Here is a 26,654-nt window from a genome sequence, read left to right as displayed (position 1 = left end):
TGTTTGGTAACAGACGATTTGCTCTTTTTACAGGTAACACTAACTTTTAAGTTGTGTAACGTTTACTTAACAAGCTGTAGACTCCAACCTCCAGGAGAGGTTCTTCTCCTTTTGCTGCAGCGGTTTATTTGGCACAAAACCCGCGGGCGCCCAGGAGCGGGCATCAGTCCTGGTTTACATTTTCCGAGAGGAGAAAGTGGGGCACAGGCCGTCAGGTAACACTAACTTTTAAGTTGTGTAACGTTTACTTAACAAGCTGTAGACTCCAACCTCCAGGAGAGGTTCTTCTCCTTTTGCTGCAGCGGTTTATTTGGCACAAAACCCGCGGGCGCCCAGGAGCGGGCATCAGTCCTGGTTTACATTTTCCGAGAGGAGAAAGTGGGGCACAGGCCGTTAAGCTGACCTAGAGAAAGTTCAAAATAAAAATCAAACCCCCAAGCACTCAACCGGTTGCTCTCCCCGGAGCCCTGCCTCTGGCGCCGTCAGGCCCCGCCCCCTCCACCTGGGCACCGCCTGGACCACGACTCCCCCGCCGCCCCGCCCCGCGCGGCGCAGCCGGCGCGCTGACGTCACGAACCAGGTACTTTCCCTGCGGCCTCGGGGGGTTGGGGGTCCGGGGAGGGTCGTCGAGCCGCGGTGGGGCGGCCGGACAGTCGCGGCCCGAGCGTCCCCGGTACGCCGTCGCCTCCTCAGAGCTTTCTGGAAGGAGCTCGGTGAGTCAGGGTAGGCGCCGAGGGGTCGTCCGCGCCCCGGGGCCCGGCCTGAGGGGCTCGGGTCTCCGGGCGTCGTGAGGCAGCTCCCCGAACGCGGGCGCCCGGCGTGATTTCTGGTCGCCTCGTGGAGACGCGCCCTGGAACGGTCTCCTGGGTCAACCACGGAGCCTTTCGATCGAGCAGAACTTAATTTTATCTCTTTTAAAGTGACCTAGTTGTCTGCTTCCTACCGCTAATCATTGCATGTTATTTCCAGGATTGCAGTGAGTGGTTGTGAGCTAAATGCTGCTCCCGCTGTCAGGTCGCTCTGTGTACAGTAAAACGACAAAAAAAAGGGCTTTCCTGTAAATCTAGATGCACCCGGGCTTTTCCCCTTCCCGTTTAATTAGATGACAGTTCCTCTTGTCATTATGTTCGTAATGTAACGTTTTCTTCTTGAGCACATTAGCAGGACGTGTAATAAATACCCTGATTCACGTGGGTCAGAGTGTGTTAGAATAGGGTACTAACTTCAGAGAATGCTGGTAAGGACTTTCACAGTTATAGAAAGTTTTAAATGCAAATTCTCGTAGGAAGCTGTATGTGAGAGCCTGCCAGCTGTGTCTTCTCCAGTTGCATTTGTTTTAGGAGAGGCTGCTGTCCCCAGGTTGCGAGTGGTTTATCAAAATACAGGTTTGAGACGAGACGATGCATGCTACAGCTTAATTCAGCTTGATATTTTGATTAAGTAGTTTGGCTTTTTTTGTTATCATTAATATCCATGAATATTCAGTGAAAAGTGTAATCCATCTCACCAGAAAAATGCATTTATATCCACTGAAAATTGCATTCAGTTTCATAGAGTTCAGGAAATCCTTCCATGGGCTTCTGCCTAGGAATCCTTTAGTGGATTGGTCAAAGCTCTTATTATTTTTCCTAGTGGAAGAACAAGAGCATTTGTTTGGTCAGTACAAATCATGCAATATACACTGGTGTTTTGTTTAAAGTTGGTCACAAACCAGGAAAAATGGAAAGCAAGTCCAGAAAGAGTTTTGACTCTGAGTGTTTTCCTTTGACTCTAAACATCCACTCAGCCATTCTACAGATTGTGCTGTGCACCCTGCCCTGAGCCTTGGGGATTCAGCAGAGAGCCGCTGACCAGGTTCCTGCTCCTGAGGCACTCACTTTCTGGGACTTGGTCTCTTGAAGGCCTCATCACAATTCCATATTTTCATTTACTCACTTGTAACACCTTATCATGTGCCAATGTTAGACGGAGTCCCTGCTCTCCAGGATCCAGCCAAGTGGGGAGTGGTAACCAGGGAAGCAGATGAAAACATGAGAGTAAGAATGCAGAAGCTCGTGTTAAGCACAGTGTGCTGTGCATCCCCCACAGGATGCATCTGGGAGTCCTGGCACAGCTTCCTGGAGGAGGTAGGGCCTTGCCTGAGTCTTGAAGAACAAGTTGGCCAGGGGAGGAGAATGAGGGAGGGAGAGAATTAGTGTTCAGAGGAGGAAGAAATGTGTGCAGAGACACAGAGCATAGAAGACCAAGAGAATTGCCAACGGCTGAGCCTGGTGCAGAGTGCGGTGTGACGTTGAGGTGCCAGGGGGACAAGGCCAGACAGTAAGACGGAGCCCGTGGGCCCTTGTAGATCAGTCTGAGGACTGTGAGCTAGTTGATAGCACCTACTGTGGAATTTGATGCTTGGAAGTACCACAATCATATTCTCTTTACTTTTTAGCAAGACCATTCTAGCTGTGGGTTGGGTGTGGCTAACTGTGGGCAGCTGGTACAGGGAGGGGGGCTCTTTGGGAGTCAACCTGAGGAGAGATGTTGAGCTCTTGAACTCAGGCAGTGGCAGGAAGAATGAAGGGGAGATACAGATTTGAAATGCTAAGGGGATAGATTTGTTTGGTTTTGAAACTGTTCAATTTGCTACCTGTAAGACATTGAATTGGGAATAGTTTAATATGTAAATTTGGAGTTCAGGAGAGGTCTGAGCTGTAAATGATTTTGGACATCATGAGCATGCAGATGGTATTTGAGGTCCTAGATGCAGGTGAGATCACTTAGGGAAAACAGAGGGTTTGGAAATGCCGAAAGCCAAGGACAGAGTCTTGACAGATAACAATGTTTAAGGGCATAGGTAGAGAAAGAGGAGCTTGCAAAAAGAAAGGCTAGAGAGGAATAGCCATAGAAGTGGGGGGAAAATTGGTGGTGGGTGTGGAGGGAGCTGATGTTCAGCAGGCACGTGCTGCAGGGGCACCAAGGTCAAAACCGAAAGTGCCCGTTAAATTAATGGCTAGAAGATCAACAGATTCCTTGCAAAGAGCAAGTTGAGTGGAATACGGAAGTCAGATGTGGGATGGAGTGGGGAATGGTGGCTGAAATGAAGCATGAGTATGTGACTTCCCTACTTTAAATCTTCAGTGGTTTCCCATTGCTCACCATGTAGACTTCAAACCCCTGCCACGGCTCACAAGACCACAGGTCCTGCCTCCCCATGAGACTTTCTTCCCTCTTTGTCATTGGGTTCTTCTGTTCCTTGAAATGTGCTGTCTGTCCTTCGCTTAAGGCCTTTGTAGATATAGTTCTCTTTGCCTGAGCACAACTTTTCTTTCCCTTTTTCTTTCCCCCTTTGCTTAACTACCTCCTCATTCCTGGAGTCTCAGTTCCTCAGGGTGAGGTGGTGGGAGGAGCTTCCTGGCCCTCCCTTACAGGGTTGAATCCCCTGGTATGTACCCCTAGTGTCCCATGGCCTCCCCTTTCAAGGCAGAGCATTGGATGTGATACAGCAGCACAGGACTTTGAGACCACAGTTTCTGTTAAGCAAACCACTATCATTTGAGTAGGAAAAAGTGTTACAGTGGGCTTTCTTCTTTGTAGGTCACAGCAGTGGGTATATTGATGATAACATTTGAGAAGAGTTATGCTTTTTTTGGCGATACAGATTTGACTAGGAAAAGAAAGGTTTTGCTCCTGAGCAAAAAAGCTAAATATAACTAAGAGCTAGACTTGCTTAGTGGTGTGAGGACTTTTGCTTTATACCTTATTATTCAAAGTCTTGTAGGAAAAGGGAATGTATTATTTTGAGACTGATACTCTGGCCCCTTACCCTTTTAAAATTTTTTTCTTATTTATTTGTTTTTATTTTTGGCCACATTGGGTCTTTGTTGCTGTGCGCGGGCTTTCTGTAGTTGCGGTGAGTGGGGGCTACTCTTCATTGCGGTGTGCAGGCTTCTCATTGTCGTGGTTTCTCTTGTTGCGGAGCATGGGCTCTAGGCACGTGGGCTTCAGTAGTTGTGACACACGGACTCAGTAGTTGTAGCTTGAGGGCTCTAGAGCACAGACTCAGCAGTTGTGGCACATGGGCTTAGTTGCTCCGTGGCATGTGGGATCTTCCCAGACCAGGGCTCAAACCCCTGTCCCTTGCATTGCTAGGCAGATTCTTAACCACTGTGTCACCAGGGAAGCCCTGGCCCCTTACTCTTTTTACCCCCTTTGAACAGTTGCTCTTATAACATAACTTTTGAAATGGGAAGTTTCTGGGAATGAATGACTGGGTTGGAGCTGACTCTTTATTTATCTTTTCTTGGCCTCATTAGCCTTCCTGCAGGCTGTGCCAACGCCTTGTGCAGATTCAGGCACCTAGTGGGCACTTGATATGTGTTTGCTGAACATGACTTCCTACCACAAATGGGTGACTTGATGTGTTCACATAATTGGGGAGGGGGGAAGTCTAAAGAGATTGGAGATTGAAGAAAGAGAAGGGAAGATTATTGGAGCCAGAAACCTCAGGAAGCAGGAGCTGATGGGATCAGGAGCACACGGCAGAAGACTTGCCTTGAATGGGCATGGTTGGCAGGAGTGAGATTGCTGGAAAAGTCTAATTTGTCTGAGCGACAGACTAATAACATTAATGTAGTCTGAGGTTAATTCTGGCTTTTTGAGAAATGTTCATGATTGCTTTTTGCTTTTCCTTTGTCGCTGATGATTGCTGTCTGAATCAGGCTGGGGCATTAGAAGGGCAGAGGAAAGGAATGGAGTACTGTGAGCCGTTCGGGGAAGAGAGTAAAACTGTAGGGAAATGGCAAAAGCTAAATCATGGAATAATGTTTCTAGTAAGTGGTAGCTCAGAAGGAATTTCGTTGATTAATCAGACTTCGTGGAATTCTTAACTGACTGGTCATTTTTCTTTATTAGAAATTCTTAGTTCAAATATTGTCAGAGTAAGAGCAGTTTTTACCATTTGTGATTCAACTAATTTTTAGAAGTTAAATATCAAATGAACTCTATTCTAGTACTTACAGTGGGCAGTCAGTGTGGAGGATAAATCAAAGCTATCTTATTGTAAAACACTTCCCTTGCAGTGTCTGTTGCACGTTCTCCTGCCAGCCTTTAATTTAAGTTCTCAGTGCTTGCCATATTAAACTCCTTGAATTTCCTTGAGAATCACCTGCTTTCTCACACTTTGGAGTCTTTGCACATGTTGGACATACTCTGTGTCTACCTTATTTTCTGGGAAGTGTCTCCAAGACTAGACTTTAGTTATATGCTCCTTCTCTGATTCCTGAACCCTCTATATTCTTTTATTAGAGTATGAGTCACATTGTTTTATTTTTTAAATAAATTTGTTTATTTATTTATTTATTTTTGGCTATGTTGGGTCTTCGTTGCTGCATGTGGGTTTTCTCTAGTTGTGGTGAGCAGGGTCTACTCTTCATTGAGGTGTGTGGGCTTCTTATTGCGGTGGCTTCTCTTGTTGTGGAGCACAGTCTCTAGGCACGGGCTTCAGTAACTGTGGCAGGCGGGGTTAGTTGCTCCGAGGCATGTGGGATCTTTCCAGACCAGGGCTCAAACCCATGTTCCCTGTATTGGCAGGCAGATTCTTAACCACTGTGCCACCAGGGAAGTCCAGTCACATTGCTTCATAACTGTCTACTTGTCTGTCTGGCTCCTTGAGGGCTGCCTCATTTTCCTTTGTTTCCCCACCATCTGCCTGTAGGCCTGCAGTGTGTTAGATGCTCAGTTAGTATTCTCTAAACAAGAGTACTGCTCCCTTTGTAAGATGTCAGCACCTTGGTTTATTCCAACCCCTCTCTCACAGCTGAGGAGACACCGTCCAGCACGAGGTTGTGACTTCTGTAAGGTTACCATATCCATTAGTGATACAGCAGGGACCTAAATCCCGTCCTTGTGATTCTCACTGCAGCACTGTCCTGCTTGACCAGCATGACAGCCTATGTTGCTTTCTTCTTATGATCTACTTGAGATTAATGGTACTGAGAGAATCATTTACATTTTTGACGGCAAGAAGAGAGTAGAATATGTTATAATAGGTTGGGTCATTTTGGGACTGGAGGCCTTTAAAACAGCATCTGGGATCCATGGATCAGACTGGAAAGGGATTTTCAAGTCCCCTGAAACTGTGCTAACTTGTATGAATGCCCTAGGGGATGTAGTTTCTGGGGGATTCCATAGCTTTGGTCAGATTCTTTCTTTTTTAAAAAAATTATTTATTTATTTTTGGCTGCATTGGGTCTTCATTGCTGCACACAGGCTTTCTCTAGTTGTGGTGAGCGGGGGCTGCTCTTCATTGCGGTGCATGGGCTTCTCATTGCCGTGGCTTCTCTTGATGCAGAGCACGGGCTCTAGGTGCGTGGGCTTCAGTAGTTGTGGCATGCTGGCTTAGTAGTTGTGGCTCGCAGGCTCTAGAGTGGAGGTTCGGTAGTTGGGGCACACGGGCTTAAGTTGCTCCGCAGCATGTGGGATCTTCCTGGACCAGGGCTCAAACCCGTGTCCCCTGCATTGGCAGGCGGATTCTTAACCACTGCGCCACCAGGGAAGTACAGCTTTGGTCAGATTCTTAAATGGAGCTCTGTGATTCCTCAGAAGGTAAGAACCACTGCTTTCAGGAAAAGCAGCTGGGGGAATGATTCTCCAGTGAAGAATATAGAACTAGAAATAATACTGTTTTGCCTTTGACAGGTTCTGTAGGTTACTGATACCTATAATCATGGAAATCCAGATAGCTGTGTTGTCCCCTACTCTTTCTAGCTTGCCTCTTGTTCAGTTTTTTTATTTTAACCAGAATCTCCAATAGCCCTTTTTGGCTTCTCCCAGATCATTAGTATCCACAAGAATTCCCTGTTCCCAGTTGGAGAACTATCACAGCTCTTGCAGTCTCCTGCGGTTCGGACACCCTGTCTGGTTGCTTTGTTTTCTTACTCTGTTCACTCTTCCAAAGAGTAAACCAGAGATATGGACAGATAAGATCTAGGAGAGCAGAATTAAAATTAACATAAGTGTGCTCTTCACTTTCTCAGATAAGCATTCATATGATTTTTTTCCCCTGAAAATTCTTATCTAGATTCTCCGTGCTCTGTTCCCTGTTGGTGGTACCATTAAAATGATTTCTTATTGGTAAACTGTTAGGGGCAGAGAATATTTAAACCAACTAGTAATTTAGAACTTCGGATAATACCCTTTGTTACTTTGGATAATAGTGACTAACCGTATACTAAGTCAATTTAGCATATAAACTTAAAACATAGCAGCTGATAACTAAGGAACAGATACAGTTCAGCAGGCTAAGTGTTAAAGCATATAAGTTCTGATTCTGCTCTTCTGAGTGGAATAGTAAACTTTTCTGTTACATTCTTATTTGGAATGCTGTTGTACCTTGCTGGGCTGTTGTCTGAAGTGAGTGTAGTGCAATTTATATATATTTAATGTAGTGCTAATTTAATGTTCTATTTATGGTACAGTAGTAGTAATGTTTCAGGAAGCTGTTTTGACTTAACAGTGAAATCCTTGCTTTTAAAGATTGTGGACACCTTTAGACACCTTTAGGATGAAACCTGTGAACAAGAGACATGCCCACATACATACAATTCCCCCACATTTGGCATGTGATTTCAAGGGTATCATAGATCCCTAAGGACTGTTGAGGTTGATGACCTCCAGGAAACTTGTATCTGTGGATTTCTGGTATCTTTTTCAGTTTGGGAGGTTTGTTTGTTTTTATGTGCTCCTATTCCTTTCACAACCCAGGACTCTGATTTAATGTGCTCTTTGTTCTATCACCTAGTTCATTTGGGTCATGTCACTGATCACTGATAACTTTGTGTTAAACTGCCTTCCTTCCTCTAAAGAAAATCTCATACTAAATTATTTTGTTTCTTCTTTCACTGTATTCAAACAACCTTATACTCTGAAAGCTATCATTTCCTCTGACAGGTTACTTAGTAGTGCTTCCAGGAATTCTTGAGGCAGTCTGGGGTAAGGTTCCCAGGGGTGGCCCACTCCTAGTCAAGGCTGGGACCTTAGACCATCCAGGTGGTCCTCCACGACAGCGGGAACTGATTTATGCCTCAACCAGTGAAAACATAGGTTCACATTTCAAATCTTAAGTTTTTATTTTTTTAAATCTCTATTACTGTAACATTGTCAGGGTGAGATAGTTATAACACTTTAGTATGATATAATATTAAATAATACTTTAGTGTTTGGTACATAGCTTTGTTCTATATAGTACACAGAAAACGTTATATCCTTGTTGTACTTTAGAATATTCTACCTCGAGCTGTTGTGATGGAACAGCAAATAAGAATTTAGGAAATTGGAAAAGAGATATTAATTTTATAAGAAAAAAGTAGGACTTTAAGGTAATCCCAAATTGATAGTTTCTACTTATGGGAGAAATACTGAAATTTCTTTCTTTATACTTAAGGTCCCTAAGTGAATCCTCAATTATATGATGGTTAAGTGTTCACTTTGTTTTATTAGTCAAATCTTTGTGTATATACTCTGTATAAAGATCCTGTGGATGGACACAGTGAAGTAGGAAGCTAAATATGTTGCATGTGTCAGGGTGTTCAGTTGGTCATGGTTCTTCGTATTATACCTGTCGCTGGTTGGGGAGGTAAGATTCCTGGTGGAATAAGTTCTATGTATCACACTTCTTTCTGAGAGGCCCTCCTCTGTGAGGAGAAGACTTTGATAAGAATAAAATAGGGACTTCCCTGGTGGTGCAGTGGTTGGGAATCCGCCTGCCAATGCAGGGGACATGGGTTCAAGCCCTGGTCCGGGAAGATCCCACATGCCACGGAGCGACTAAGCCCGTGTGCCACAACTACTGAGCCTGCACTCTAGAGCCTGCGAGCCACAACCACTGAGCCCGCGTGCCACAACTACTGAAGCCCGCGCATTCTAGGGCCCGTGCTCCACAACAAAGAGAGGCCACCGCAATGAGAAGCCCACGCACCGCAACGAAGAGTAGCCCTGCTCGCTGCAACTAGAAAAAGCCTGCACACAGCAAGGAAGACCCAATGCAGAAATAAACAAACAAACACAAGCTCTAAAATTCAGTCCTGGATTCCTATCTGGATCTACTGCTTAACTGCAGTATAAATTTGGAAAAGTTGAATCTCTGTTTTCTCATTTGTAGCCACCTACAAATGAGTTACATAGCATTTGCCTGATACAAAGTAGGAGTTTAGTCAAGATATGCTATTTTATTCTTTTTTTTAAAAATAAATTTATTTATTTATTTTTGGCCGCGTTGGGTCTTTGTTGCTGCATGCGGGCCCCCTCTAGTTGTGGCGAGCGAGGGCCACTCTTCGTTCCGGTGGCTCAGTAGTTGTGGCTCACGGCCTCTAGAGCGCAGCCTTAATAGTTGTGGTGCACAGGCTTAGTTGCTCCACGGCATGTAGGATCTTCCCAGGGCTCGAACCCGTGTCCCCAGCATTGGCAGGCGGATTCTTAACCACTGCACCACCAGAGAACTCCCAGAGCTTGTGGTTTAATACACAAATAAGTAATTTGGTTAGGATTACATGAACATGGCAAAAATGAGAACAGTACAGAAGGGTGTGTAGTGGAAAAGTAAGTCACTGCCCCCATGCTCCCTCATTCCTTCCCTGTAGGTGATCACTCTCCTCTCTCCCTTCTCACTCCCTCTCTCTCTATCCAAACCCTGTGAAACAAACAGCATACTGTATTGCACCTTGCTTTTTTCACTTGTGTTTTGAAAATCCTTCCTCTTAGATCTCATGTGTTCATTTTAACAGTTGAATGGTATTCATTATTTAAGCACTCATCTATAATGGACATGTGGGTTATTTCTAGTCTTTAGCTATGGTAAGCAATGCTGCAGTGAATAACCTTCCAAAGAAGTTGTACATGTCCATCAATAAATAGTATAAGAAAGTGCCTGTTTCCCTACACCTTTACCTAGTTTTTTAATCTTTGTCTGATAGGTGGAAAATGGTCTTACTCTTGTTATATTTTGCAATTCTCTTATTGTGAACGAAGTTTAACAGTTTTTATTTTTAAAAGTCATTTGTATTTCCTTTCTCTTGCTGATATGTAAGAGCTCTTTACATATTAAGGAAGTTAAGCGTTTGTCATATATTTAAATACTTTTTCAATTTATGGATTATCTTTTGACCTCGTTTATGGTAGTTTTTCATGTAGAAATTTTAAATATTTATGAAGTCAGATTTACCAACCTTTTCTAACTTTTTGTGCCATGGCTTAGAGAGAGCTTCTCTATGATTACGAAAAATTTTCTTCAGTGTTTTTCAACAGTTTTATGGTTTTATTTCTGTTTAAATTGTTGCTCAACCAGGGCTTGATTTTGGTATAAGGAATGAGGTAGACACCCAATTAAATTGTTTTTGTGGTAAAAGATGAGTAACAATTTGCCATTTCAGCCATTTTAAATTATACAATGTAATGACATTTTTTAAAATTTTATTTATTTATACAGCAGGTTATTAGTTATTTATTTTATACATATTAGTGTATATGTGTCAATCCCAATCTCCCAGTTCATCCCACAACCACCACCACCACCACCACCACCATCCCTACCCCGCTTTCCCCCCATGGTGTCCATAGGTTTGTTCTCTACATCTGTGTCTCTGTTTCTCCCTTTCAAACTGGTTCATCTGTACCATTTTTCTAGATTCCAGCGTTAATATATGATACTTGTTTTTGTCTTTCTGACCTACTTCACTCTATATGACAGTCTCTGGGTCCATCCACGTCTCTACAAATGACCCAGTTTCATTCCTTTTTATGGCTGAGTAATATTCTGCTGTACCACATCTTCTTTATCCATTCATCTGTCAGTGGGCATTTAGGTTTCTTCCATGACCTGGCTATTGTAAATAGTGCCGCAATGAACATTGGGGTGCATGTCTCTTTTTGAATTATGGTTTTCTCAGGGTATATGCCCAGTAGTGGGATTGCTGGGTCATATGGTAATTCTATTTTTAGTTTTTTAAGGAATGTCCATACTGTTCTCCACAGTAGCTGTATCAATTTACATTCCCACCAATAGTGCAAGAGAGTTCCCTTTTCTCCACACTCTCTCCAGCATTTGTTGTTTGTAGATTTTCTGATGATGTCCATTCTAACTGGTGTGAGGTGATACCTCATTGTAGTTTTGATTTGCATTTCTCTAATAATTAGAGATGTTGAGCAGCTTTTCATGTGCCTCTTGGCCATCTATATGTCTTTGGAGAGATGTCTGTTTAGGTCTTCTGTCCATTTTTTGATTGGGTTGTTTGTTTTTTTCATATTGAACTGCATGAGCTGTTTATATATTTTGGAGATTAATCCTTTGTCCATTGATTCATTTGCACATATTTTCTCCCATTCTGAGGATTGTCTTTTTATCTTGTTGATAGTTTCCTTTGCTGTGCAAAAGCTTTTAAATTTCTTAAGGTTTCATTTGTTCATTTTTGTTTTTATTTTCATTACTTTAGGAGGTGGGTCAAAAAACATCTTGCTGTGATTTATGTCAAAGAGTGTTCTTCCTATGTTTTCCTCTGAGAGTTTTATAATGTCCAGTCTTATACTTAGGTCTTTAATCCCTTTTGCATTTGTTTTTCTGTATAGAGTTAGGTAGTGTTCTAATTTCATTCTTTTACATGTAGCTGTCCAGTTTTCCCAGCACCACTTATTGAAGCCACTATTTTTTCTCCATTGTATATCCTTGCATCCTTTTTCATAGATTGGTTGACCATAGGTGCGTGGGTTTCTCTCTGGGCTTTCTATCCTGTTCCATTGTTCTATATTTCTGTTTTTGTCCCAGTACCATATTGTCTTGATTACTGTAGCTTTGTAGTATTGTCTGAAGTCAGGGAGTCTGATTCCTCCAGCTCCTTTTTTTCCCCTGAAGACTGCTTGGGCTATTCGGGGTCTTTTGTGTCCCCATACAAATTTTAAGACTTTTTGTTCTCGTTCTGTAGAAGATGACATTGGTAATTTGATAGGGATTGTGTTGAATCTGTAGACTGCTCTGGATAGTATAGTCATTTTCACAATATTGATTCTTCCAATCCAAGAACATGGTATATCTCTCCCATCTGTTTGTGTCATCTTTGATTTCTTTCATCAGTGTCTTATAGCTTTCTGAGTACAGGCCTTTTACCTCCTTAGGTAGGTTTATTCCTAGGTATTTTATTCTTTTTGTTGCAATGGTGAATGGGATTGTTTCCTTAATTTCTCTTTCTGGTCTTTCGTTTTTAGTGTATAGGAATGCAAGAGATTTCTGTGAATTAATTTTGTATCTTGCAACTTTACCAAATTCATTGATTAGGTCTAGTAGTTTTCTATTGGCATCTTTAGGGTTATCTATGTATAGTATGTCATCTGCAACCAGTGACTGTTACTTTTTTTCCAATTTGTATCCCTTTTATTTCTTTTTCTGCTCTGATTGCAGTGACTAGGACTTCCAAAACTATGTTGAATAATAATGGTGAGAGTGGACATCCTTGTCTTGTTCCTGATCTTAGAGGAAATGCTTTCAGTTTTTCACCATTGAGAATGATGTTTGCTTTGGGTTTGTCGTATATGGCCTTTATTATGTTGAGGTTGGTTTCCTCTATGCCCATTTTCTGGAGAGTTTTTATTATTAATGTATTGTTTAGCTTCCATGTGTTTGTGTTTTTTACATTTTTTTCCCTGTAATTGATTTGTAATCTCATAGCGCTGTGTTCGGAAAAGATGCTCTATATGATTTCAATTTTCTTAAATTTACCGAGCCGAGGCTTGGTTTGTGACCCAAGTTGTGATCTATCCTGGAGAATAGATCTGGAGAATAGATTCCGTGTGCACTTGAGAAGAAAGTGTAATCTGCTGTTTTCGGATGGAACGTCCTATAAATATCAATTAAATCTCTCTGGTCTACGGTGTCATTTAAAGGTTTTGTTTCCTTATTGATTTTCTGTCTGGATGATCTGTCCATTGGTGTAAGTGAGGTGTTGAAGTCCCCCTCTATTATTATGTTACTGTCAATTTCTTCTTTTATAGCTGTTAGCATTTGCTTTATGTATTGAGGTGCTTCTGTGTTGGATGCATATATATTTATAATTGTTATCTCTTCTTCTTGGATTGATCCCTTGATCATTACGTAGTGTCCTTTCTTGTTACTTGTAACATTCTGTAAAGTCTGTTTTATCTGATATGAGTATTGGTACTCCAGCTTTCTTTTGATTTCCATTTGCATGGAATATCTTCTTCTATCCCCTCACTTTCAGTCTGTATGTGTCCCTAGGTCTGAAGTGGGTCTCTTGTAGACAGCATGTATATGGGTCTTGTTTTTGTTTCCATTCAGAGAGCCTGTGTCTTTTGGTTGGAGCATTTAATCCATTCGCATTGAAGGTAATTATCAATATGTATGTTTCTATTACCATTTTCTTAATTGTTTTGGGTTTGTTTTTGTGGGTCCTTTTCTTGTCTGTGTTTCCCACTTATAGAAGTTCCTTTAGCATTTGTTGTAGAGCTGGTTTGGTGGTGCTGAATTCTCTTAGCTTCTGCTTGTCTGTAAAGCTTTTGATTTCTCAATCGATTCTGAATGAGGTACTTGCCGGGTAGAGTAATCTTGGTTGTAGGTTCTTCCGTTTCATCACTTTCAGTATATCATGCAACTTCCTTCTGGCATGTAGAGTTTCTGCTGAGAAATCAGCTGTTAACCTTATGGGAGTTCCCTTGTATGTTATTTTTCATTAATCCCTTGTTGCTTTAAAATTTTTTTCTTTGTCTTTAATTGTTGTCAATTTGATTACTGTGTGTCTCGGTGTGTTTCTCACTAGGTTTATCCTGCCTGGGACTCTCTGTACTTCCTGGACTTGGGTGTCTATTTCCTTTCCCATGTTAAGGAAGTTTTTGACTATAATCTCTTCAACTATTTCCTTGGGTTCTTTCTGTCTCTCTTCTCCTTCTGGGACGCCCTATAATGCAAATGTTGGTGTGTTTAATGTTGTCCTAGGCTGTCTTCATTTCTTTTCATTCTTTTTTCTTTGTTCCACAGCAGTGAATTCCACCATTCTGTCTTTCAGATCACTTATCTGTTCTTCTGCCTCAATTATTCTGCTATTGATTCCTTCTAGTGTATTTTTCATTTCAGTTATTGTATTGTTCATCTCTTTTTGTTTGTTATTTAAGTCTTCTAGGTGTTTGTTCTTTAATTCTTCTAGGTCTTCGTTAAACATTTCTTGCATTTTCTTGATCTTTGTCTGTATTGTTTTCTGAGGTCCTGTATCATCTTCACTATCATTATTCTGAATTCTTTTTCTGGAAGGTTGCCCACCTCCACTTCATTTAGTTGTTTTTCTGGAGTTTTATCTTGTTCCTTCATCTGGTACATAGTTTTCTACCTTTTCCTTTTGTCTTTCTGTGAATGTGGTTTTCATTCCACAGGCTGCAGAATTGTAGTTCTTCCTGCGTCTGCTGTCTGCCCTCTCTGCAGTGTCATTTATTCCATTTACAGTGTAGTGCAACCATCACCACCATTTCCCAAACCCCTTCAGCACCCCAAATAGAAACTCTGTACCCATTAAGCAGTAACTCCCTATTCCCTCCTCCCCCAGCCCCTGGTAACCTGTGCTTTACTTTCTAGCTCTATGAATTTGCCTCTTCTAGGTACCTCATACAAGTGGAAACATACAGTATTTGTTCCTTTGTGTCTGGATAATTTCACCTAACATAATGTTTTTAACGTTGAACCATGTTGTCGTCTATAACAACCTTATTCCTTTTTTATGGCTGACTAATATTTTTTTTGTATGGGTATGCCACATTTTGTTTCTCTGGTAATGAACGTTTGGATTGTTTCCACCTTTTGGTTATTGTGAATAATACTGCTATGAACATTGCTGTGCAAGTGTTCATTGGAGTCCCTGGTTTTAATTCTTTTGGTTTGGACCTAGAAGTGGAATTGCTGGATAATATGGTAGTTCTGTGTTTAGCATTGGAGGAACTGCTAAACTGTTTTCCACAGTGACTGCAACATTTTACATTACCGCCAGCAGTGTTTGAGGTTTCTGCTTTTCTCACATTCTAACGCTTGTTATTTACCATTTTTAAAATTATGGTCGGGCTTCCCTGGTGGCGCAGTGGTTGAGAGTCTGCCTGCCGATGCAGGGAACACGGGTTCGTGCCCTGGTCCAGGAAGATCCCACATGCCGCGGAGTGGCTGGGCCCGTGAGCCATGGCTGCTCAGCTTGAGCGTTCGGAGCCTGTGCTCCGCAACGGGAGAGGCCACAACAGTGAGAGGCCCGCGTACCGCAAAAAAAGAAAAAAAAAAAAAATTATGGTCCTGCGTAGTAGGTATGTCACTGTGGTTTAGATTTGCATTTCCCTAATGACTAAGAATGTTGAGCATCTTTTTCATGTGCTATTGACCATTTCTGAATCTTTGGAGAAATGACTATTCAAGTCCTTTGCCTTTTTTTGGTTTGTGTTTAATTAAGACTTTACTTTTCTAGAGTGGTTTCACATTCACAGCAGAATTGAGAGGCAGATTTCTTATATACCCCCTGACCCCACACCAGAGTGACACATTTGTTTCAACCCATGAACCTACACTGACAGATAATAATCACCAAAATCCGTAGTTTACATTAAGTTTCACTCTTGGTGTTGTATATTCAGTGGGTTTGGACTGATGTATTATATGATATGTATCCATCACTATGGCATAATACAGAGTATTTTTACAAATCCTCTATGCTCCACCTTGTCATCCCTCCAACCCCTGACAACCACTGATCTTTTACTGTTTCAGTAGTTTTTTTTTTTCCAGGATGTTACATAGTTGAGTCATACAGTATGTAGCCTTTTCAGATTGGCTTCTTTAACTTAGTAATATGCATTTAAAGTTCTTCCATGTCTTTTCATGGCTTGATAGCTCATTTCTTTTTCACACTGATTAATATTCCATTGTCTGGATGTGTCACAATTTATGTATCCATTCAACCCTTGAAGGACACATTTGTTGCTTCCAAGTTTTGGCAATTATGAATAAAGCTGATATAAACATCCATCTGTAGATTTTTATGTGGACATAAGTTTTCAGCTCCTTTGGGTAAACACCAAGGAGCATGATTGCTGGATTGTATGTGCAGTTTTGTAAGAAAGCACCAAACTGTCTTCCAGAATGGCTGAACCATTTTGTATTCCCACCAGCAGAGAATGAGAGTTACTGTTGCTCTACATCCTTGTTATCATTTGATGTCGTCAGTGTTTTAGATTTTGGCCATTCTAATAAGTGTCTTTGCCTATCTTTTTTTAAAAAATATTTATTTCTTTGGCTGTGCCGGGTCTTAGTTGCAGCATGCGGGCTCTTAGTTGTGGCATGCGGATTCTGACCAGGGATTGAATCCAGGCCCCCCTGCACTGGGAGCATGGAATCTTAACCACTGGACCACCAGGGAAGTCCCAAGTGTCTTTGCCTATTTTTTAATTGTCCTTTTGTTGTTGGATTGTAGCAGTTCTTTAGATATCCTGGTTATTAATATCTTTTCAGATACACAGTATATAAATATTTTCTCCCAATCTGTGAGTTTTCTTTTCACTCTTTAGATAGTGTCATTTTATGCATGTAAGTCTTTAATTTGGTTGAAGTCCAATTTATTTTTCTTTTGTTGCCTGTGCTTTTGGTATCATAATTTAAGAAACCATTGCCAAATTCAAGATCATGAAGATTTTCAATCCGTATGTTTTCTTCTAAGAGTTTCTTACAGTTTTAGCTCTTACATTTAGGTCTTTGATCCATCTTTAGTTAATTTTTGTGTAAGGTGTATTGTAATAGTGCAACTTCATTATTTTGCATGTGGATGTCTCGTTTTCCCAACACCATTTGTTGAAAAGACTGTCCTTTCCACATTGGATGGTCTTGGCCCCCTTGTTGAAAATCAGTTGACCCTAGATCTGAGGGTTTCTTCCTTTATTTTTTTAAAAAATATTTATTTATTTATTTGGTTGCACCTGGTCTTAGTTGTGGCAGGCGGGTTCCTTAGTTGTAGCTCGTAGGCTCTTTAATTGTGGCTCACCGGTTCCTTTGTTGTGGCATGCGAACTCTTGGTTGCAGCATGCACGTGGGATCTGGTTTCCTGACCAGGGATCGAACCTGGGCCGCCTGTATTGGTAGCATGGAGTCTCAACCACTGCACCACCAGGGAAGTCCCTCTGAGGGTTTATTTCTGAACTCTGTTGTATTCCATCGATCTGTGTCTATCTTTATGCCATACCATATGCGTTTGATTACTCTAGCTCTGTAAGTTTTGTGATCGGGAAGTGTGATTCCTCCAACTTTGTTATTCTTTTTCAATATTGTTTGGCTTTTCAGGGTCTCTTGACTTTTCATATGAATTTTGGGATGAGTTTTTCCATTACTGTAAAATTGTCATTGGAATTTTGATAGGGATTACATTGAATTAGTATAACACTTTGGGTAGCTCTGTCATCTTAATATTAAGTCTTCCAATCCACGAACATGAGATACCTTTCTATTTATTTAGGTTGTCTTTAATTTCTTTCAGCCATGTTTTATAGTTTTTAGAGTACAAGTCTTTCACCTTTTTGGTTAAGTTTATTTTTAAGTATTCTTGATTCTATTGTAAATGGGATTGCTTTCTTAATCTCATTTTTTTTTTAATTGCTCATTGCTAGTGTATAGAAACACAACTGATTTTTGTGTGTTGATTTTGTGTTTTGCAACTTTGCTGAATTTATTAGCTGTAACAGTTGTTTTGTGGATTCTTTAGGGTTTTCTACACATGAGATCACTTCATTTGTAAATAGAAATAGTTTAACAACTTTTTTTCCAACTTGGATGCCTACTGGGTTTTTTTGGCCTGATTGCTCAGGTAGAACTTCCAGTACTATGTTGAATAGAAATGGTGAAAGTGGGAATCCTTGTCTTGTTCCTGATCAGTTAGTTTTTTTTTCCTAAATAACTGCTTGCTTTTATCATACTGTTTGTAGAATAATCCATCTTTCCTTCCCCCTGCCCCTCCATTTGCAACACCATCTTCATAATTTGCAGAATCCCTGTATGTGTGTTGGGTGAGTGAAGCATGAACAAATGCCTGCATAATCTGATCTCTCTCCACCTGTTCATCCTCATGTCTTGCATTTCCGTCTCTCATGTACCACAAGTCTTGTGTTGCTTATATACTTCTTGCAAGACATCAGTTAATCATTCTTTCATTCATTTGTTACATACATTCACATCTTTCTGACTTTGCACAGCTCTTTTTCTGCTTGGACCCATCTTTCCCAGCTTGTTGACCTGACATCTGCTTGCTCATCCTTCAGGTCTGTTCATGCACTGTTATGCCCTCAGGCAAAAATAAATTCTCTTCCTGTGTTTACTTTAAATGTGAGCATGCTTTTCTTATGCCACTTATTAGACTGGCTCCTTGATAGTTCCAAGGAAAAGTCTGAGGTCTGATTTTAAAGAGAAAATTGTCAGAGACAATTGTGCGAATAGTAGTAAAAATTGGCAGCAAGAAAAGTAATAGAAAATGATATAATTTTCTAGATCTTTAATTCCATGCAGTAGAAGCTTTTTTGTTGTTCTTATTGATCACTGAAATGCCCAAAACACAGTAATAAGAAAAAATCCACATTATTATTTGACACTAGAGAAGGGTCCCACCCACATATTTGAGACTCAGAGGATTTTGATAGTAAACAGTATGAGCGTCCACAAAACCTTGGGTAAGGGCTGATCCTTTCTGTAAAGATGAACAAACAAATGCTAGACATACGAAAAACTCAGCACTTGAAGAAAATGAGACTGTATCATTTAGAGTATGCCAAATAGTATAAAAAAAGAGAGAAAAGTGGAATTCAGATTCCCAATATGACAAGTGCAGATTGTAAAAATAAAATAAGCTGAGAACAGGAAAGAGTTTTTGAAGTTATAGAATGTGACTGTTAAAAAATTCAGGACTCACTAGCAGAATAGATAGTGCACAATACCAAGTTAGCTTGGGAAAAAGCCTTGCAGAATTTAGGAAAAAGGTATTTTAAATGAATAGTGAGAGAGCATTTAAAACACAGGAAAGGGGCTTCCCTGGTGGCACAGTGGTTGAGAGTCCACCTGCCGATGCAGGGGACATGGGTTCGTGCCCCGGTCTGGGAAGATCCCACATGCCGCAGAGCGGCTAGGCCCGTGAGCCATGGCCGCTGAGCCTGTGCATCCGGAGCCTGTGCTCCACAACGGGAGAGGCCACAACAGTGAGAGGCCCGCGTACCGCAAAAAAAAAAAAACACAGGAAGGTCTCAAATCTGTGATTGGAGTTCCTGGAAGAGAGAGCAGAGGAGGCAGATGAAGCAATAACTGAAGTAGTAGTGGAAGAACATCTCTGAGCTGAGGAACACCTTGAGTCTCAAGGTCAGAGTCTCCACCAGGAATATATTTGAAAAGCATAAAAACCAGGATGCGTTCTGATGAGTTTTCTAAGTATTCAGGGTAAAGAAAAAGCAAGAGAAGTTATCTTTAGGGAAGAACAAGTCAGATTTGCATGAGTTCCTTTCCAAATCCTTAGGAAAAGGAGGTGTTGGGCAATCATAATATAGTCAGCTCACACATGTATGTAAATTTCAAATACAGCTGAGGAGCTGAATGAATTATTCTCCCAAATAGCAGCTCAGTTCCATTTATTGGTTTGTTAATGCCTTTGTTTATGTCATATATTACCATTCCAGGAGACTGTATGAGTTTATGCGACCACTGGCATGAGTGCCTTTCTTTTAATGACTGTACAGTATTCATTTGGATGCACCATGATTTGTACAACCAGTCTTTTCTCTGACATTGAACATTTAGGTTATTTCTAGCCTTTCAGTGTCATAAATAACTCCATGAAAGACATTTGTGCATGAGTTAGCTACATTTTGGATCATTGCCACTAAGAAAGAAATAACTAGTGAGTCAATTATTCCTAGCTTTTTTGAGCAAAAATCATATAAAAATCAATAGGATTAAAATTTTTGTTTTGGTTAAATTATTTTTTAAAACAAAGATCTTCCCCATTTAAATTTAGCTTTAATTAAAGGTGGGAGTGGGCACTAGATTAGAACAGTGGTTCTCAGCTGGGTGTTGGTGGGGTGTATTGGTGGTAGATTTTGCTGTCCGAGGACATGTCAGAAGAGAATTTTGTTGGTCACATCTGGGAGAGGGGGTGCTACTGCCAATCTAACAAGTAGAGACCGGGCGCTGCTGTTAAACGTCCTGTCAGGCACAAGAGGGCCCGCAACAGGGTTAGTTATCTAGCCCAAATGTCAGCATTGCTGAGGTTGACAGGTTTTACTGCTAACAGAGACATCCTTTGTGTATTTAGGGCCAGTGTTTATGGGTTCTCTCTGCTATAGGAGGGGAACATTTCAGCATCAGAACATCAGTAGAGCCTTATTTTGCCGAATATGATAGATCTAGGGAATAGTTCAACGCTTGCCTTTCCCATCCCCATTTTGAGAAACACCTTGTATTTTATTGCTCACATAAAGTGCTTATAAAATTGTTTATTTTTGTGTCTTGGGTAGTCCTGAAAATGCCTCATCAGTGTCAGATCTAGTTATTGTTGAGATTTGGCTCTACTGTGTGTATTAGAGACCTGCATTTAGCTGCTTGGAAAGAAAATCAGGCAACAACAAACAGGGATTTCCATTTCTCGTGTGATGAGAATTCTGGAGATAGGAGTCCAGAGCTGTTACTGTGGCTCCATCAAGTCATAGACGACCCAGTCTACTCTATTTCTGCTTGGCCTTCCTCAGGATGTGCTTTTACCTTGGGGTCACCAGACAGCTCCTACCCTTTCCCACCCCTCGCCCCCCACATCAGAGCCTGTATTCAACTGAGCCAGCCCTTTTCATCAAAGCTCTCCTGCATCCCAACCTAGTGATTTCTGCTTATTCCCATTGATTGGCCAGAACTGTGTCCCATGACTATTCTTAGTTGTACAAGAGGCTGGGAAATACAGGCTCTTAGTTGGGCTCTTTGTAAGTCAGAAAATACATTCAGAAACCTTTAGTAAGAAAGAATCGATGTTGGAATAGGCAACTAGTACATAGCTCTGGAGCTACTTTCTAAAGTACTGGGGTTCTTCCTAAATGCACTGAAATTAAAGAAAGGTAAAGGAGAACAAATAATAATGATAACATTAGAAATTTGAGAAAATGAAATCTGTAAGAATTCTCTTTTAAAAAAAAGTAACTGAGAAAATGTATCTGTTTTATGGTGTTGTAAATTAAGATCTTTTCCCTACCCCCAGTACTTGGGGCCCTGCCCTATTCTTTTTTTGCAATACCAGTAATGATTAGTTATATTGTACATTAAAAAAAAATGTTTTTTAGGCTAAAAACTGGAAACAGCAACCAACAGATGGACTTAACTGTGGAAAATGGGTGTATAAGCATAACAGGAGTACTGAAGAAGGGCTTGTTTAATGCCCTTTTAAAAATTATTTTATATTTTAGTTGTAGGAGTTTAAAAAAAAAGTATATTCTGGATATTAATCCCTTATCAAATATATGATTTGCAACTGTTTTTTCACAATCTGTATGTTGCAACAACTTTTTGATGTGATTTTAAAACTACTTATTAGGGCTTCCCTGGTGGCACAGTGGTTGAGAGTCCGCCTGCCGATGCAGGGGATGCCGGTTCGTGCCCCGGCCCGGGAAGATCCCACATGCCGCGGAGCGGCTGGGCCGGTGAGCCATGACCGCTGAGCCTGCGCGTCTGGAGCCTGTACTCCGCTGCAGGAGAGGCCACAGCAGTGAGAGGCCCGTGTACTGCAAAAAAAAACCCCAAAAAAACAAACACCTACTTATTAGCATTAAGACTGATATTACACTAGTATTTATTACTATTTTAGCTAGTTTATTTTTAAGTAGTATATAAACTAAAGAATATGTGAATGTATGGTTTAAAATTTAAATGACACAAAAGGTTTCCAATAAAAAGCAGTTAGAATGACAGAAGGTTACTTTGGAAAGGAGAGAGGAGCAGGGTAGAGAAAAGCTGTGTCTGATGTACTTTATACCTTTTCTAAGAGAAGAAATTTGAAACAAATATGGCAAAAGTGGTAACATGTTTAATCTCACTGGTGGGAACATGGGGTGTCCTATTATCTATATTTTTTTGTTTGAAATATTTTATTATTAAAGCAAATTTTTAGTTATATAAATTTCTACCCTCCCCTAGATGTTCGGTCCCCCAGTCTTCTGCCCCACAAGTTACTAGTATTTTGACTCCTTCTAGAATTATTCATTGTGTTCTCAGGCATAGTTATGTTTGAGTGGATGGAGTTGGGAGCTACTCAACGTCTTTCATACCTTTTTTACAGTGTGTCCTTGAGACCAGCCCACACAAGTGTTTGCAGCACTTGTGTCCCTTTCCTGGTTCCCTCCTGTCCCCCCCAGTTCCCCTCACCTCTGCTTTACTCCTGCAGGGCACTGAGGTTGCTGCCAGTTTTCCACTGTTACATACAGTGAACATCCTGGTACACACAGGTATATGGCTGTATGCGATATAAATTCCTGGAGGCAAAATTGGTGGCTCAAACTTACAACCTTATCAAATTGTTCTCACAGAAACATTACAGCAGTATGCGCTCTGCAGCAAAGTGTTGGAGCACTTCTTCACTCTCCTCACCTGCCTGATGTTCTTAGAATTTCTTATTCTTGTCAATTATTTTCTCTGCATTTGATGCAGAAGATCTCTCAACATGCATGTTTCAGTATTGTTTTAAATTAATGTTTTCTTTTATATCAATTATTAACTTGGAGTATAAAATTACTTGAACTCTGTAGTGTTTCGACTCTGAAGTGTTTGAGATTATACAGATAAAAGCCAAGACCTGAATGTGTTTAACTTTACCTATAAAACTTATTATTTGACACTTAAAAACTTCTATAATTAACCAGTGGAAATGAAGCTTTATTTCTTTTTTCATCCAGTCACAGTAATTTGTTATGATATGCTTTCATGGAAAAGTATTTGAAGCTAAAAGGTAATATTTCTGTCCAACTTATTGTATGAGGCTAGTAGAGCTTTGATACTAAAACTGAATAAATTGTATGGGACAAGAAAATTAGAGGTCAGTTCAACTTAAAAATGTATATGCATACATCTTAAAATAATGGTGGTACACCCAAACAATAGAATATCATTCAGCACTAAAAAGAAATGAGCTATCAAGCCGTGAAAAGACATGGAGGAACCTTAAATGCATATCTAAATGAAAATCTATTATTGTAATTCAATACATTACCAGATTAAAGGAGAAAAGTTAAATATCCATGAATGCAGGGTAAACATTGAGTAAAATTCAACACCCATTCATGGTGAAAGAAACATTTAGTAAACTAGAAGTTAGTGAGGGGAACCTTCTTAACCTGAAAAGTGTATCCACCAGAAACCTAAAGCAAATATTACACTTAGTGGTTAAACCTTAGAAGCAGTTCTTTCAAAATCAGGGAAAAAATATTTCTATTTGACATTGAATAAGAGGTCCTAGCCAATGCAATTAGATAAGAAAAAGAAATAAGATGTATGAATGAGAAATACGAAGTATAAGGGAGACAGAATTATCACTGTTGGCTGGTATCGAGAGATTCAGAACCAGCTACCAAATGTTAGAGAGCTTAGCAAGATTGCTGGGTGTGAGAGTAGCATTAAAAAGTCAGTAGCAACAATTGTAACATGTGTATGTGTGTGTTTCTGTTCCTGTGTGTGTGGCAGATTGCATTTTCCAAAAGGACTGCACCAACATATGTTGAACCCCCATGCTCTTTGCACAAAGAGGCTGTGATTTCTTGTGCCGAGAGGTGGTCTCTGTTCCCTACTCTTGGGTATTAGAAGGCCCATTGGGTAAAAATATGAGCTAGAAAGTTACCTATCCTAGGGCTGTTGGGTGGTGGCAGGCAGGACGGTAGGAAAATTACCTGAATAACTTATTTATGCTTAATTTATAAAATTACCTGGTGCCTAACTTTTTTTTTAATGGGTTTATTTATTTTATTTTATTTTTGGCTGAGTTGGCTCTTTGTTGCTGTGCGCGGGCTTTCTCTAGTTGCAGCGAGCAGGGGCTACTCTTCACTGCGGTGCGCAGGCTTCTCATTGCGGTGGCTTCTCTTGTTGCGGAGCACGGGCTCTAGGCACGCAGGCTTCAGTAGTTGTAGCACGTGGGCTCAGTAGTTGTGGCTCGCGGGCTCTAGAGCGCAGGCTCAGTAGTTGTGGCACACAGGTTTCATTGCTCTGTGGCATGTGGGATCTTCCTGGACCTGTGTCCCCTGCATTGGCAGATGGATTCTTAACCAGTGCACCACCAGGGAAATCTTGGTGCCTAACTTTTAAAATACTGTTTCTCCAGACATGGTAGTGTGAGCAAAAGCCCAAATTAATTTTTGCTGTTAATGCATACTCTTTGGGGGTTTTTTTGGTATGTTTCTGTTTTTATCTGAATTCTTAGAATAATGTTCCATTTGGGAGAAAAAGCTGGTCATGATGGATACAGCAAGTAGCTGAGTGCCTAGTGCAGGCATACTGGCACAGAAGTTCTTCTGTAATGGAATACCAAGAACCATAAGGGTCCTAAAATGAGCATTTGTAGCTCTAGAAATAAAATTTGAGAATACCTGGGCTCAGAATAAAGTAACAGTTATATGGCATGAAGATAAAGAAATAGATTAAAATTTTAAGATAGAAGCTCTGAAATATAGGTAGATAATATTCAGAGAGTTTAGTTGGAAATTTGAGTATGATGTGGTAACCTTAGCTTCCTCCTTTGCCTCAGTTGTCACATGAACTGTTAACGTTGCTGTAGGTGTTGAACATGGCAGGGCAGTGAACGTGTATGAGAGCAGAGCCTTCTGCTTGAAGGACCTTGGTTCAGTCCTGGGGTCTCACACTCACTAGATGTGGGACCTTTGGTAGATCATTTAACTCCTGAAAGCCTGTCACCCCTGACATACAAAATGGGGAAGATAATCTTTCCCACTGGTGTTATGAGAATTGAATGAGGTCACGTCGATGATGTGCTTTGCATAGTACTTGACCTATACTAAGTGCTCAGTGAAAGTTATTTATTTATTTATTTATTTATTTTTGCGGTACCGAGCCTCTCACTGCTGTGGCCTCTCCGCTGCGGAGCACAGGCTCCGGATGCGCAGGCTCGGGGGGCCTGGCTCACAGGCCCAACCACTCCGCGGCCTGCGGGATCCTCCTGGACCAGGGCACGAACCTGTGTCCCCTGCATCGGCAGGTGGACTCTGAACCACTGCACCACCAGGGAAGCCTGAAAGTTATTTTATACTGGCTAGGAAAGTATCTGTTTTGCTATATAAAATTTAAGAGAAATATTAAAATATATTTTTGTTATTTTAAGGAAATTCGCAGTGAGTCCCATGACTATCCTCATAGAGTGGCCAAGTTTCCAGAAAACAGAAATCGAAACAGATACAGAGATGTAAGCCCATGTAAGTACTTGTGGGGGGTGTGGGTGTGTGTGTCGTAGGAGGCGGGACATGGTGGAAAAGGTTGGGGTCGGGGTTGGTAAGTATGGTGATTTTTTTTTCATACTAATGTAAATATGTTCTTTAAAGAAAAATTTCAAGGCATAAAATAGTAGAAGGAAGGAAAATTGCCCATAATTATTTCCTCCTCCAACACATTAATTGATGTATTTCTTACCAGCCTTTTTTCTTACATATGATTTCTCTCTTTTCTAAATAATTGTAATCATATATGTGTAGTCATATATATCTACTTCTTTTCATATTATTCCATAGCTTTTATAAGTATTACTTAAAATATTTATTGGTGTAATTTTTTTCCCCCGAATTACAAAAGTAGTGTGTATTCACTACTACTTGAAAAGTTTTAAAACATAGAAATGTGTAAAGGAAAAACTCTCATCATTTAAAAACAAGCAAATACTATTGGGTTTATATTCTTTTGGTATTTGTCTGTGTAAATGTGTATGTACATTCTTTTAAATTCAGCTGGAATCCTGCACGCACTGACCTGCAGCTTTTCTCCCGTGTGGTCGCATGTTGTAGACGTTTCCTGTCCTGAACACAGTCTTTTAGTGGCTTCCACAGTGGCTTTGGGCAGGTCAATCTTTATGTAACAGTTCCCTGTGGTTGGACTTAGATTCTGCCGTGCGTGTGCATGTATGTGCAGGCGCACACGCACACACACACACACACACACACACAGGGTTTTGTGAACAGTTGTAACACCAGGGCTTTAAAAATGTGTTCATCAAGTGATTTTATTTTTGTTCTGATCGATCCCACCTTCAGATATTGAATTAGGCTGCCTTACTGCTCAGAGGATTTGCATGTTTGGTTTCAGTGGGTGAGTGTAGGCATCCTCTTTAGGGCTGCTGGTGTGCTGCATTTGTGTTCGATGCCAGGTGCCTCCTCATGGGCCTCACGCTCCACCATCACCTCTCTTCTTCATAGCTTCAACCTCTTTCTAATAACTCTCTTCCCTTATTATTCAGATGTGCTCCAATCTCTTCCGACCTCAACCCCCATATCGTACTCCAGCTATCGCTTTGTCACCTACACAGACACAAGCATGTGCATGCACACACGCACACACACACACACACACACACACAGAATCTCAGAAGCATGCACTACCC

At 40.9% G+C, this 26,654-nt stretch overlaps 1 protein-coding gene across 1 annotated transcript in view; it reads left to right on the top strand.

Moving 5' to 3' along the window:
- Positions 1-620: 620 nt before the first annotated feature.
- Positions 621-26,654, top strand: part of PTPN2 (protein tyrosine phosphatase non-receptor type 2) — a gene marked incomplete at its 5' end in the record, with an annotated part of 75,760 nt that continues 49,726 nt past the window's right edge. Inside the window, 2 exons of the mRNA XM_024763703.1 lie at positions 621-713; positions 25,389-25,479. Coding sequence (XP_024619471.1) covers positions 621-713; positions 25,389-25,479 — 184 coding nt within the window. The remainder of the gene's footprint in view (positions 714-25,388; positions 25,480-26,654) is intronic.

Source organism: Neophocaena asiaeorientalis, unplaced genomic scaffold, assembly GCF_003031525.2.
Source record: "Neophocaena asiaeorientalis asiaeorientalis breed wild unplaced genomic scaffold, Neophocaena_asiaeorientalis_V1.1 scaffold110, whole genome shotgun sequence".
Taxonomy (NCBI): Eukaryota; Metazoa; Chordata; class Mammalia; order Artiodactyla; family Phocoenidae; genus Neophocaena; species Neophocaena asiaeorientalis.
Note: the sequence above shows the minus strand (reverse complement) of the source record. Positions and strands in the feature narration are given on the sequence as shown.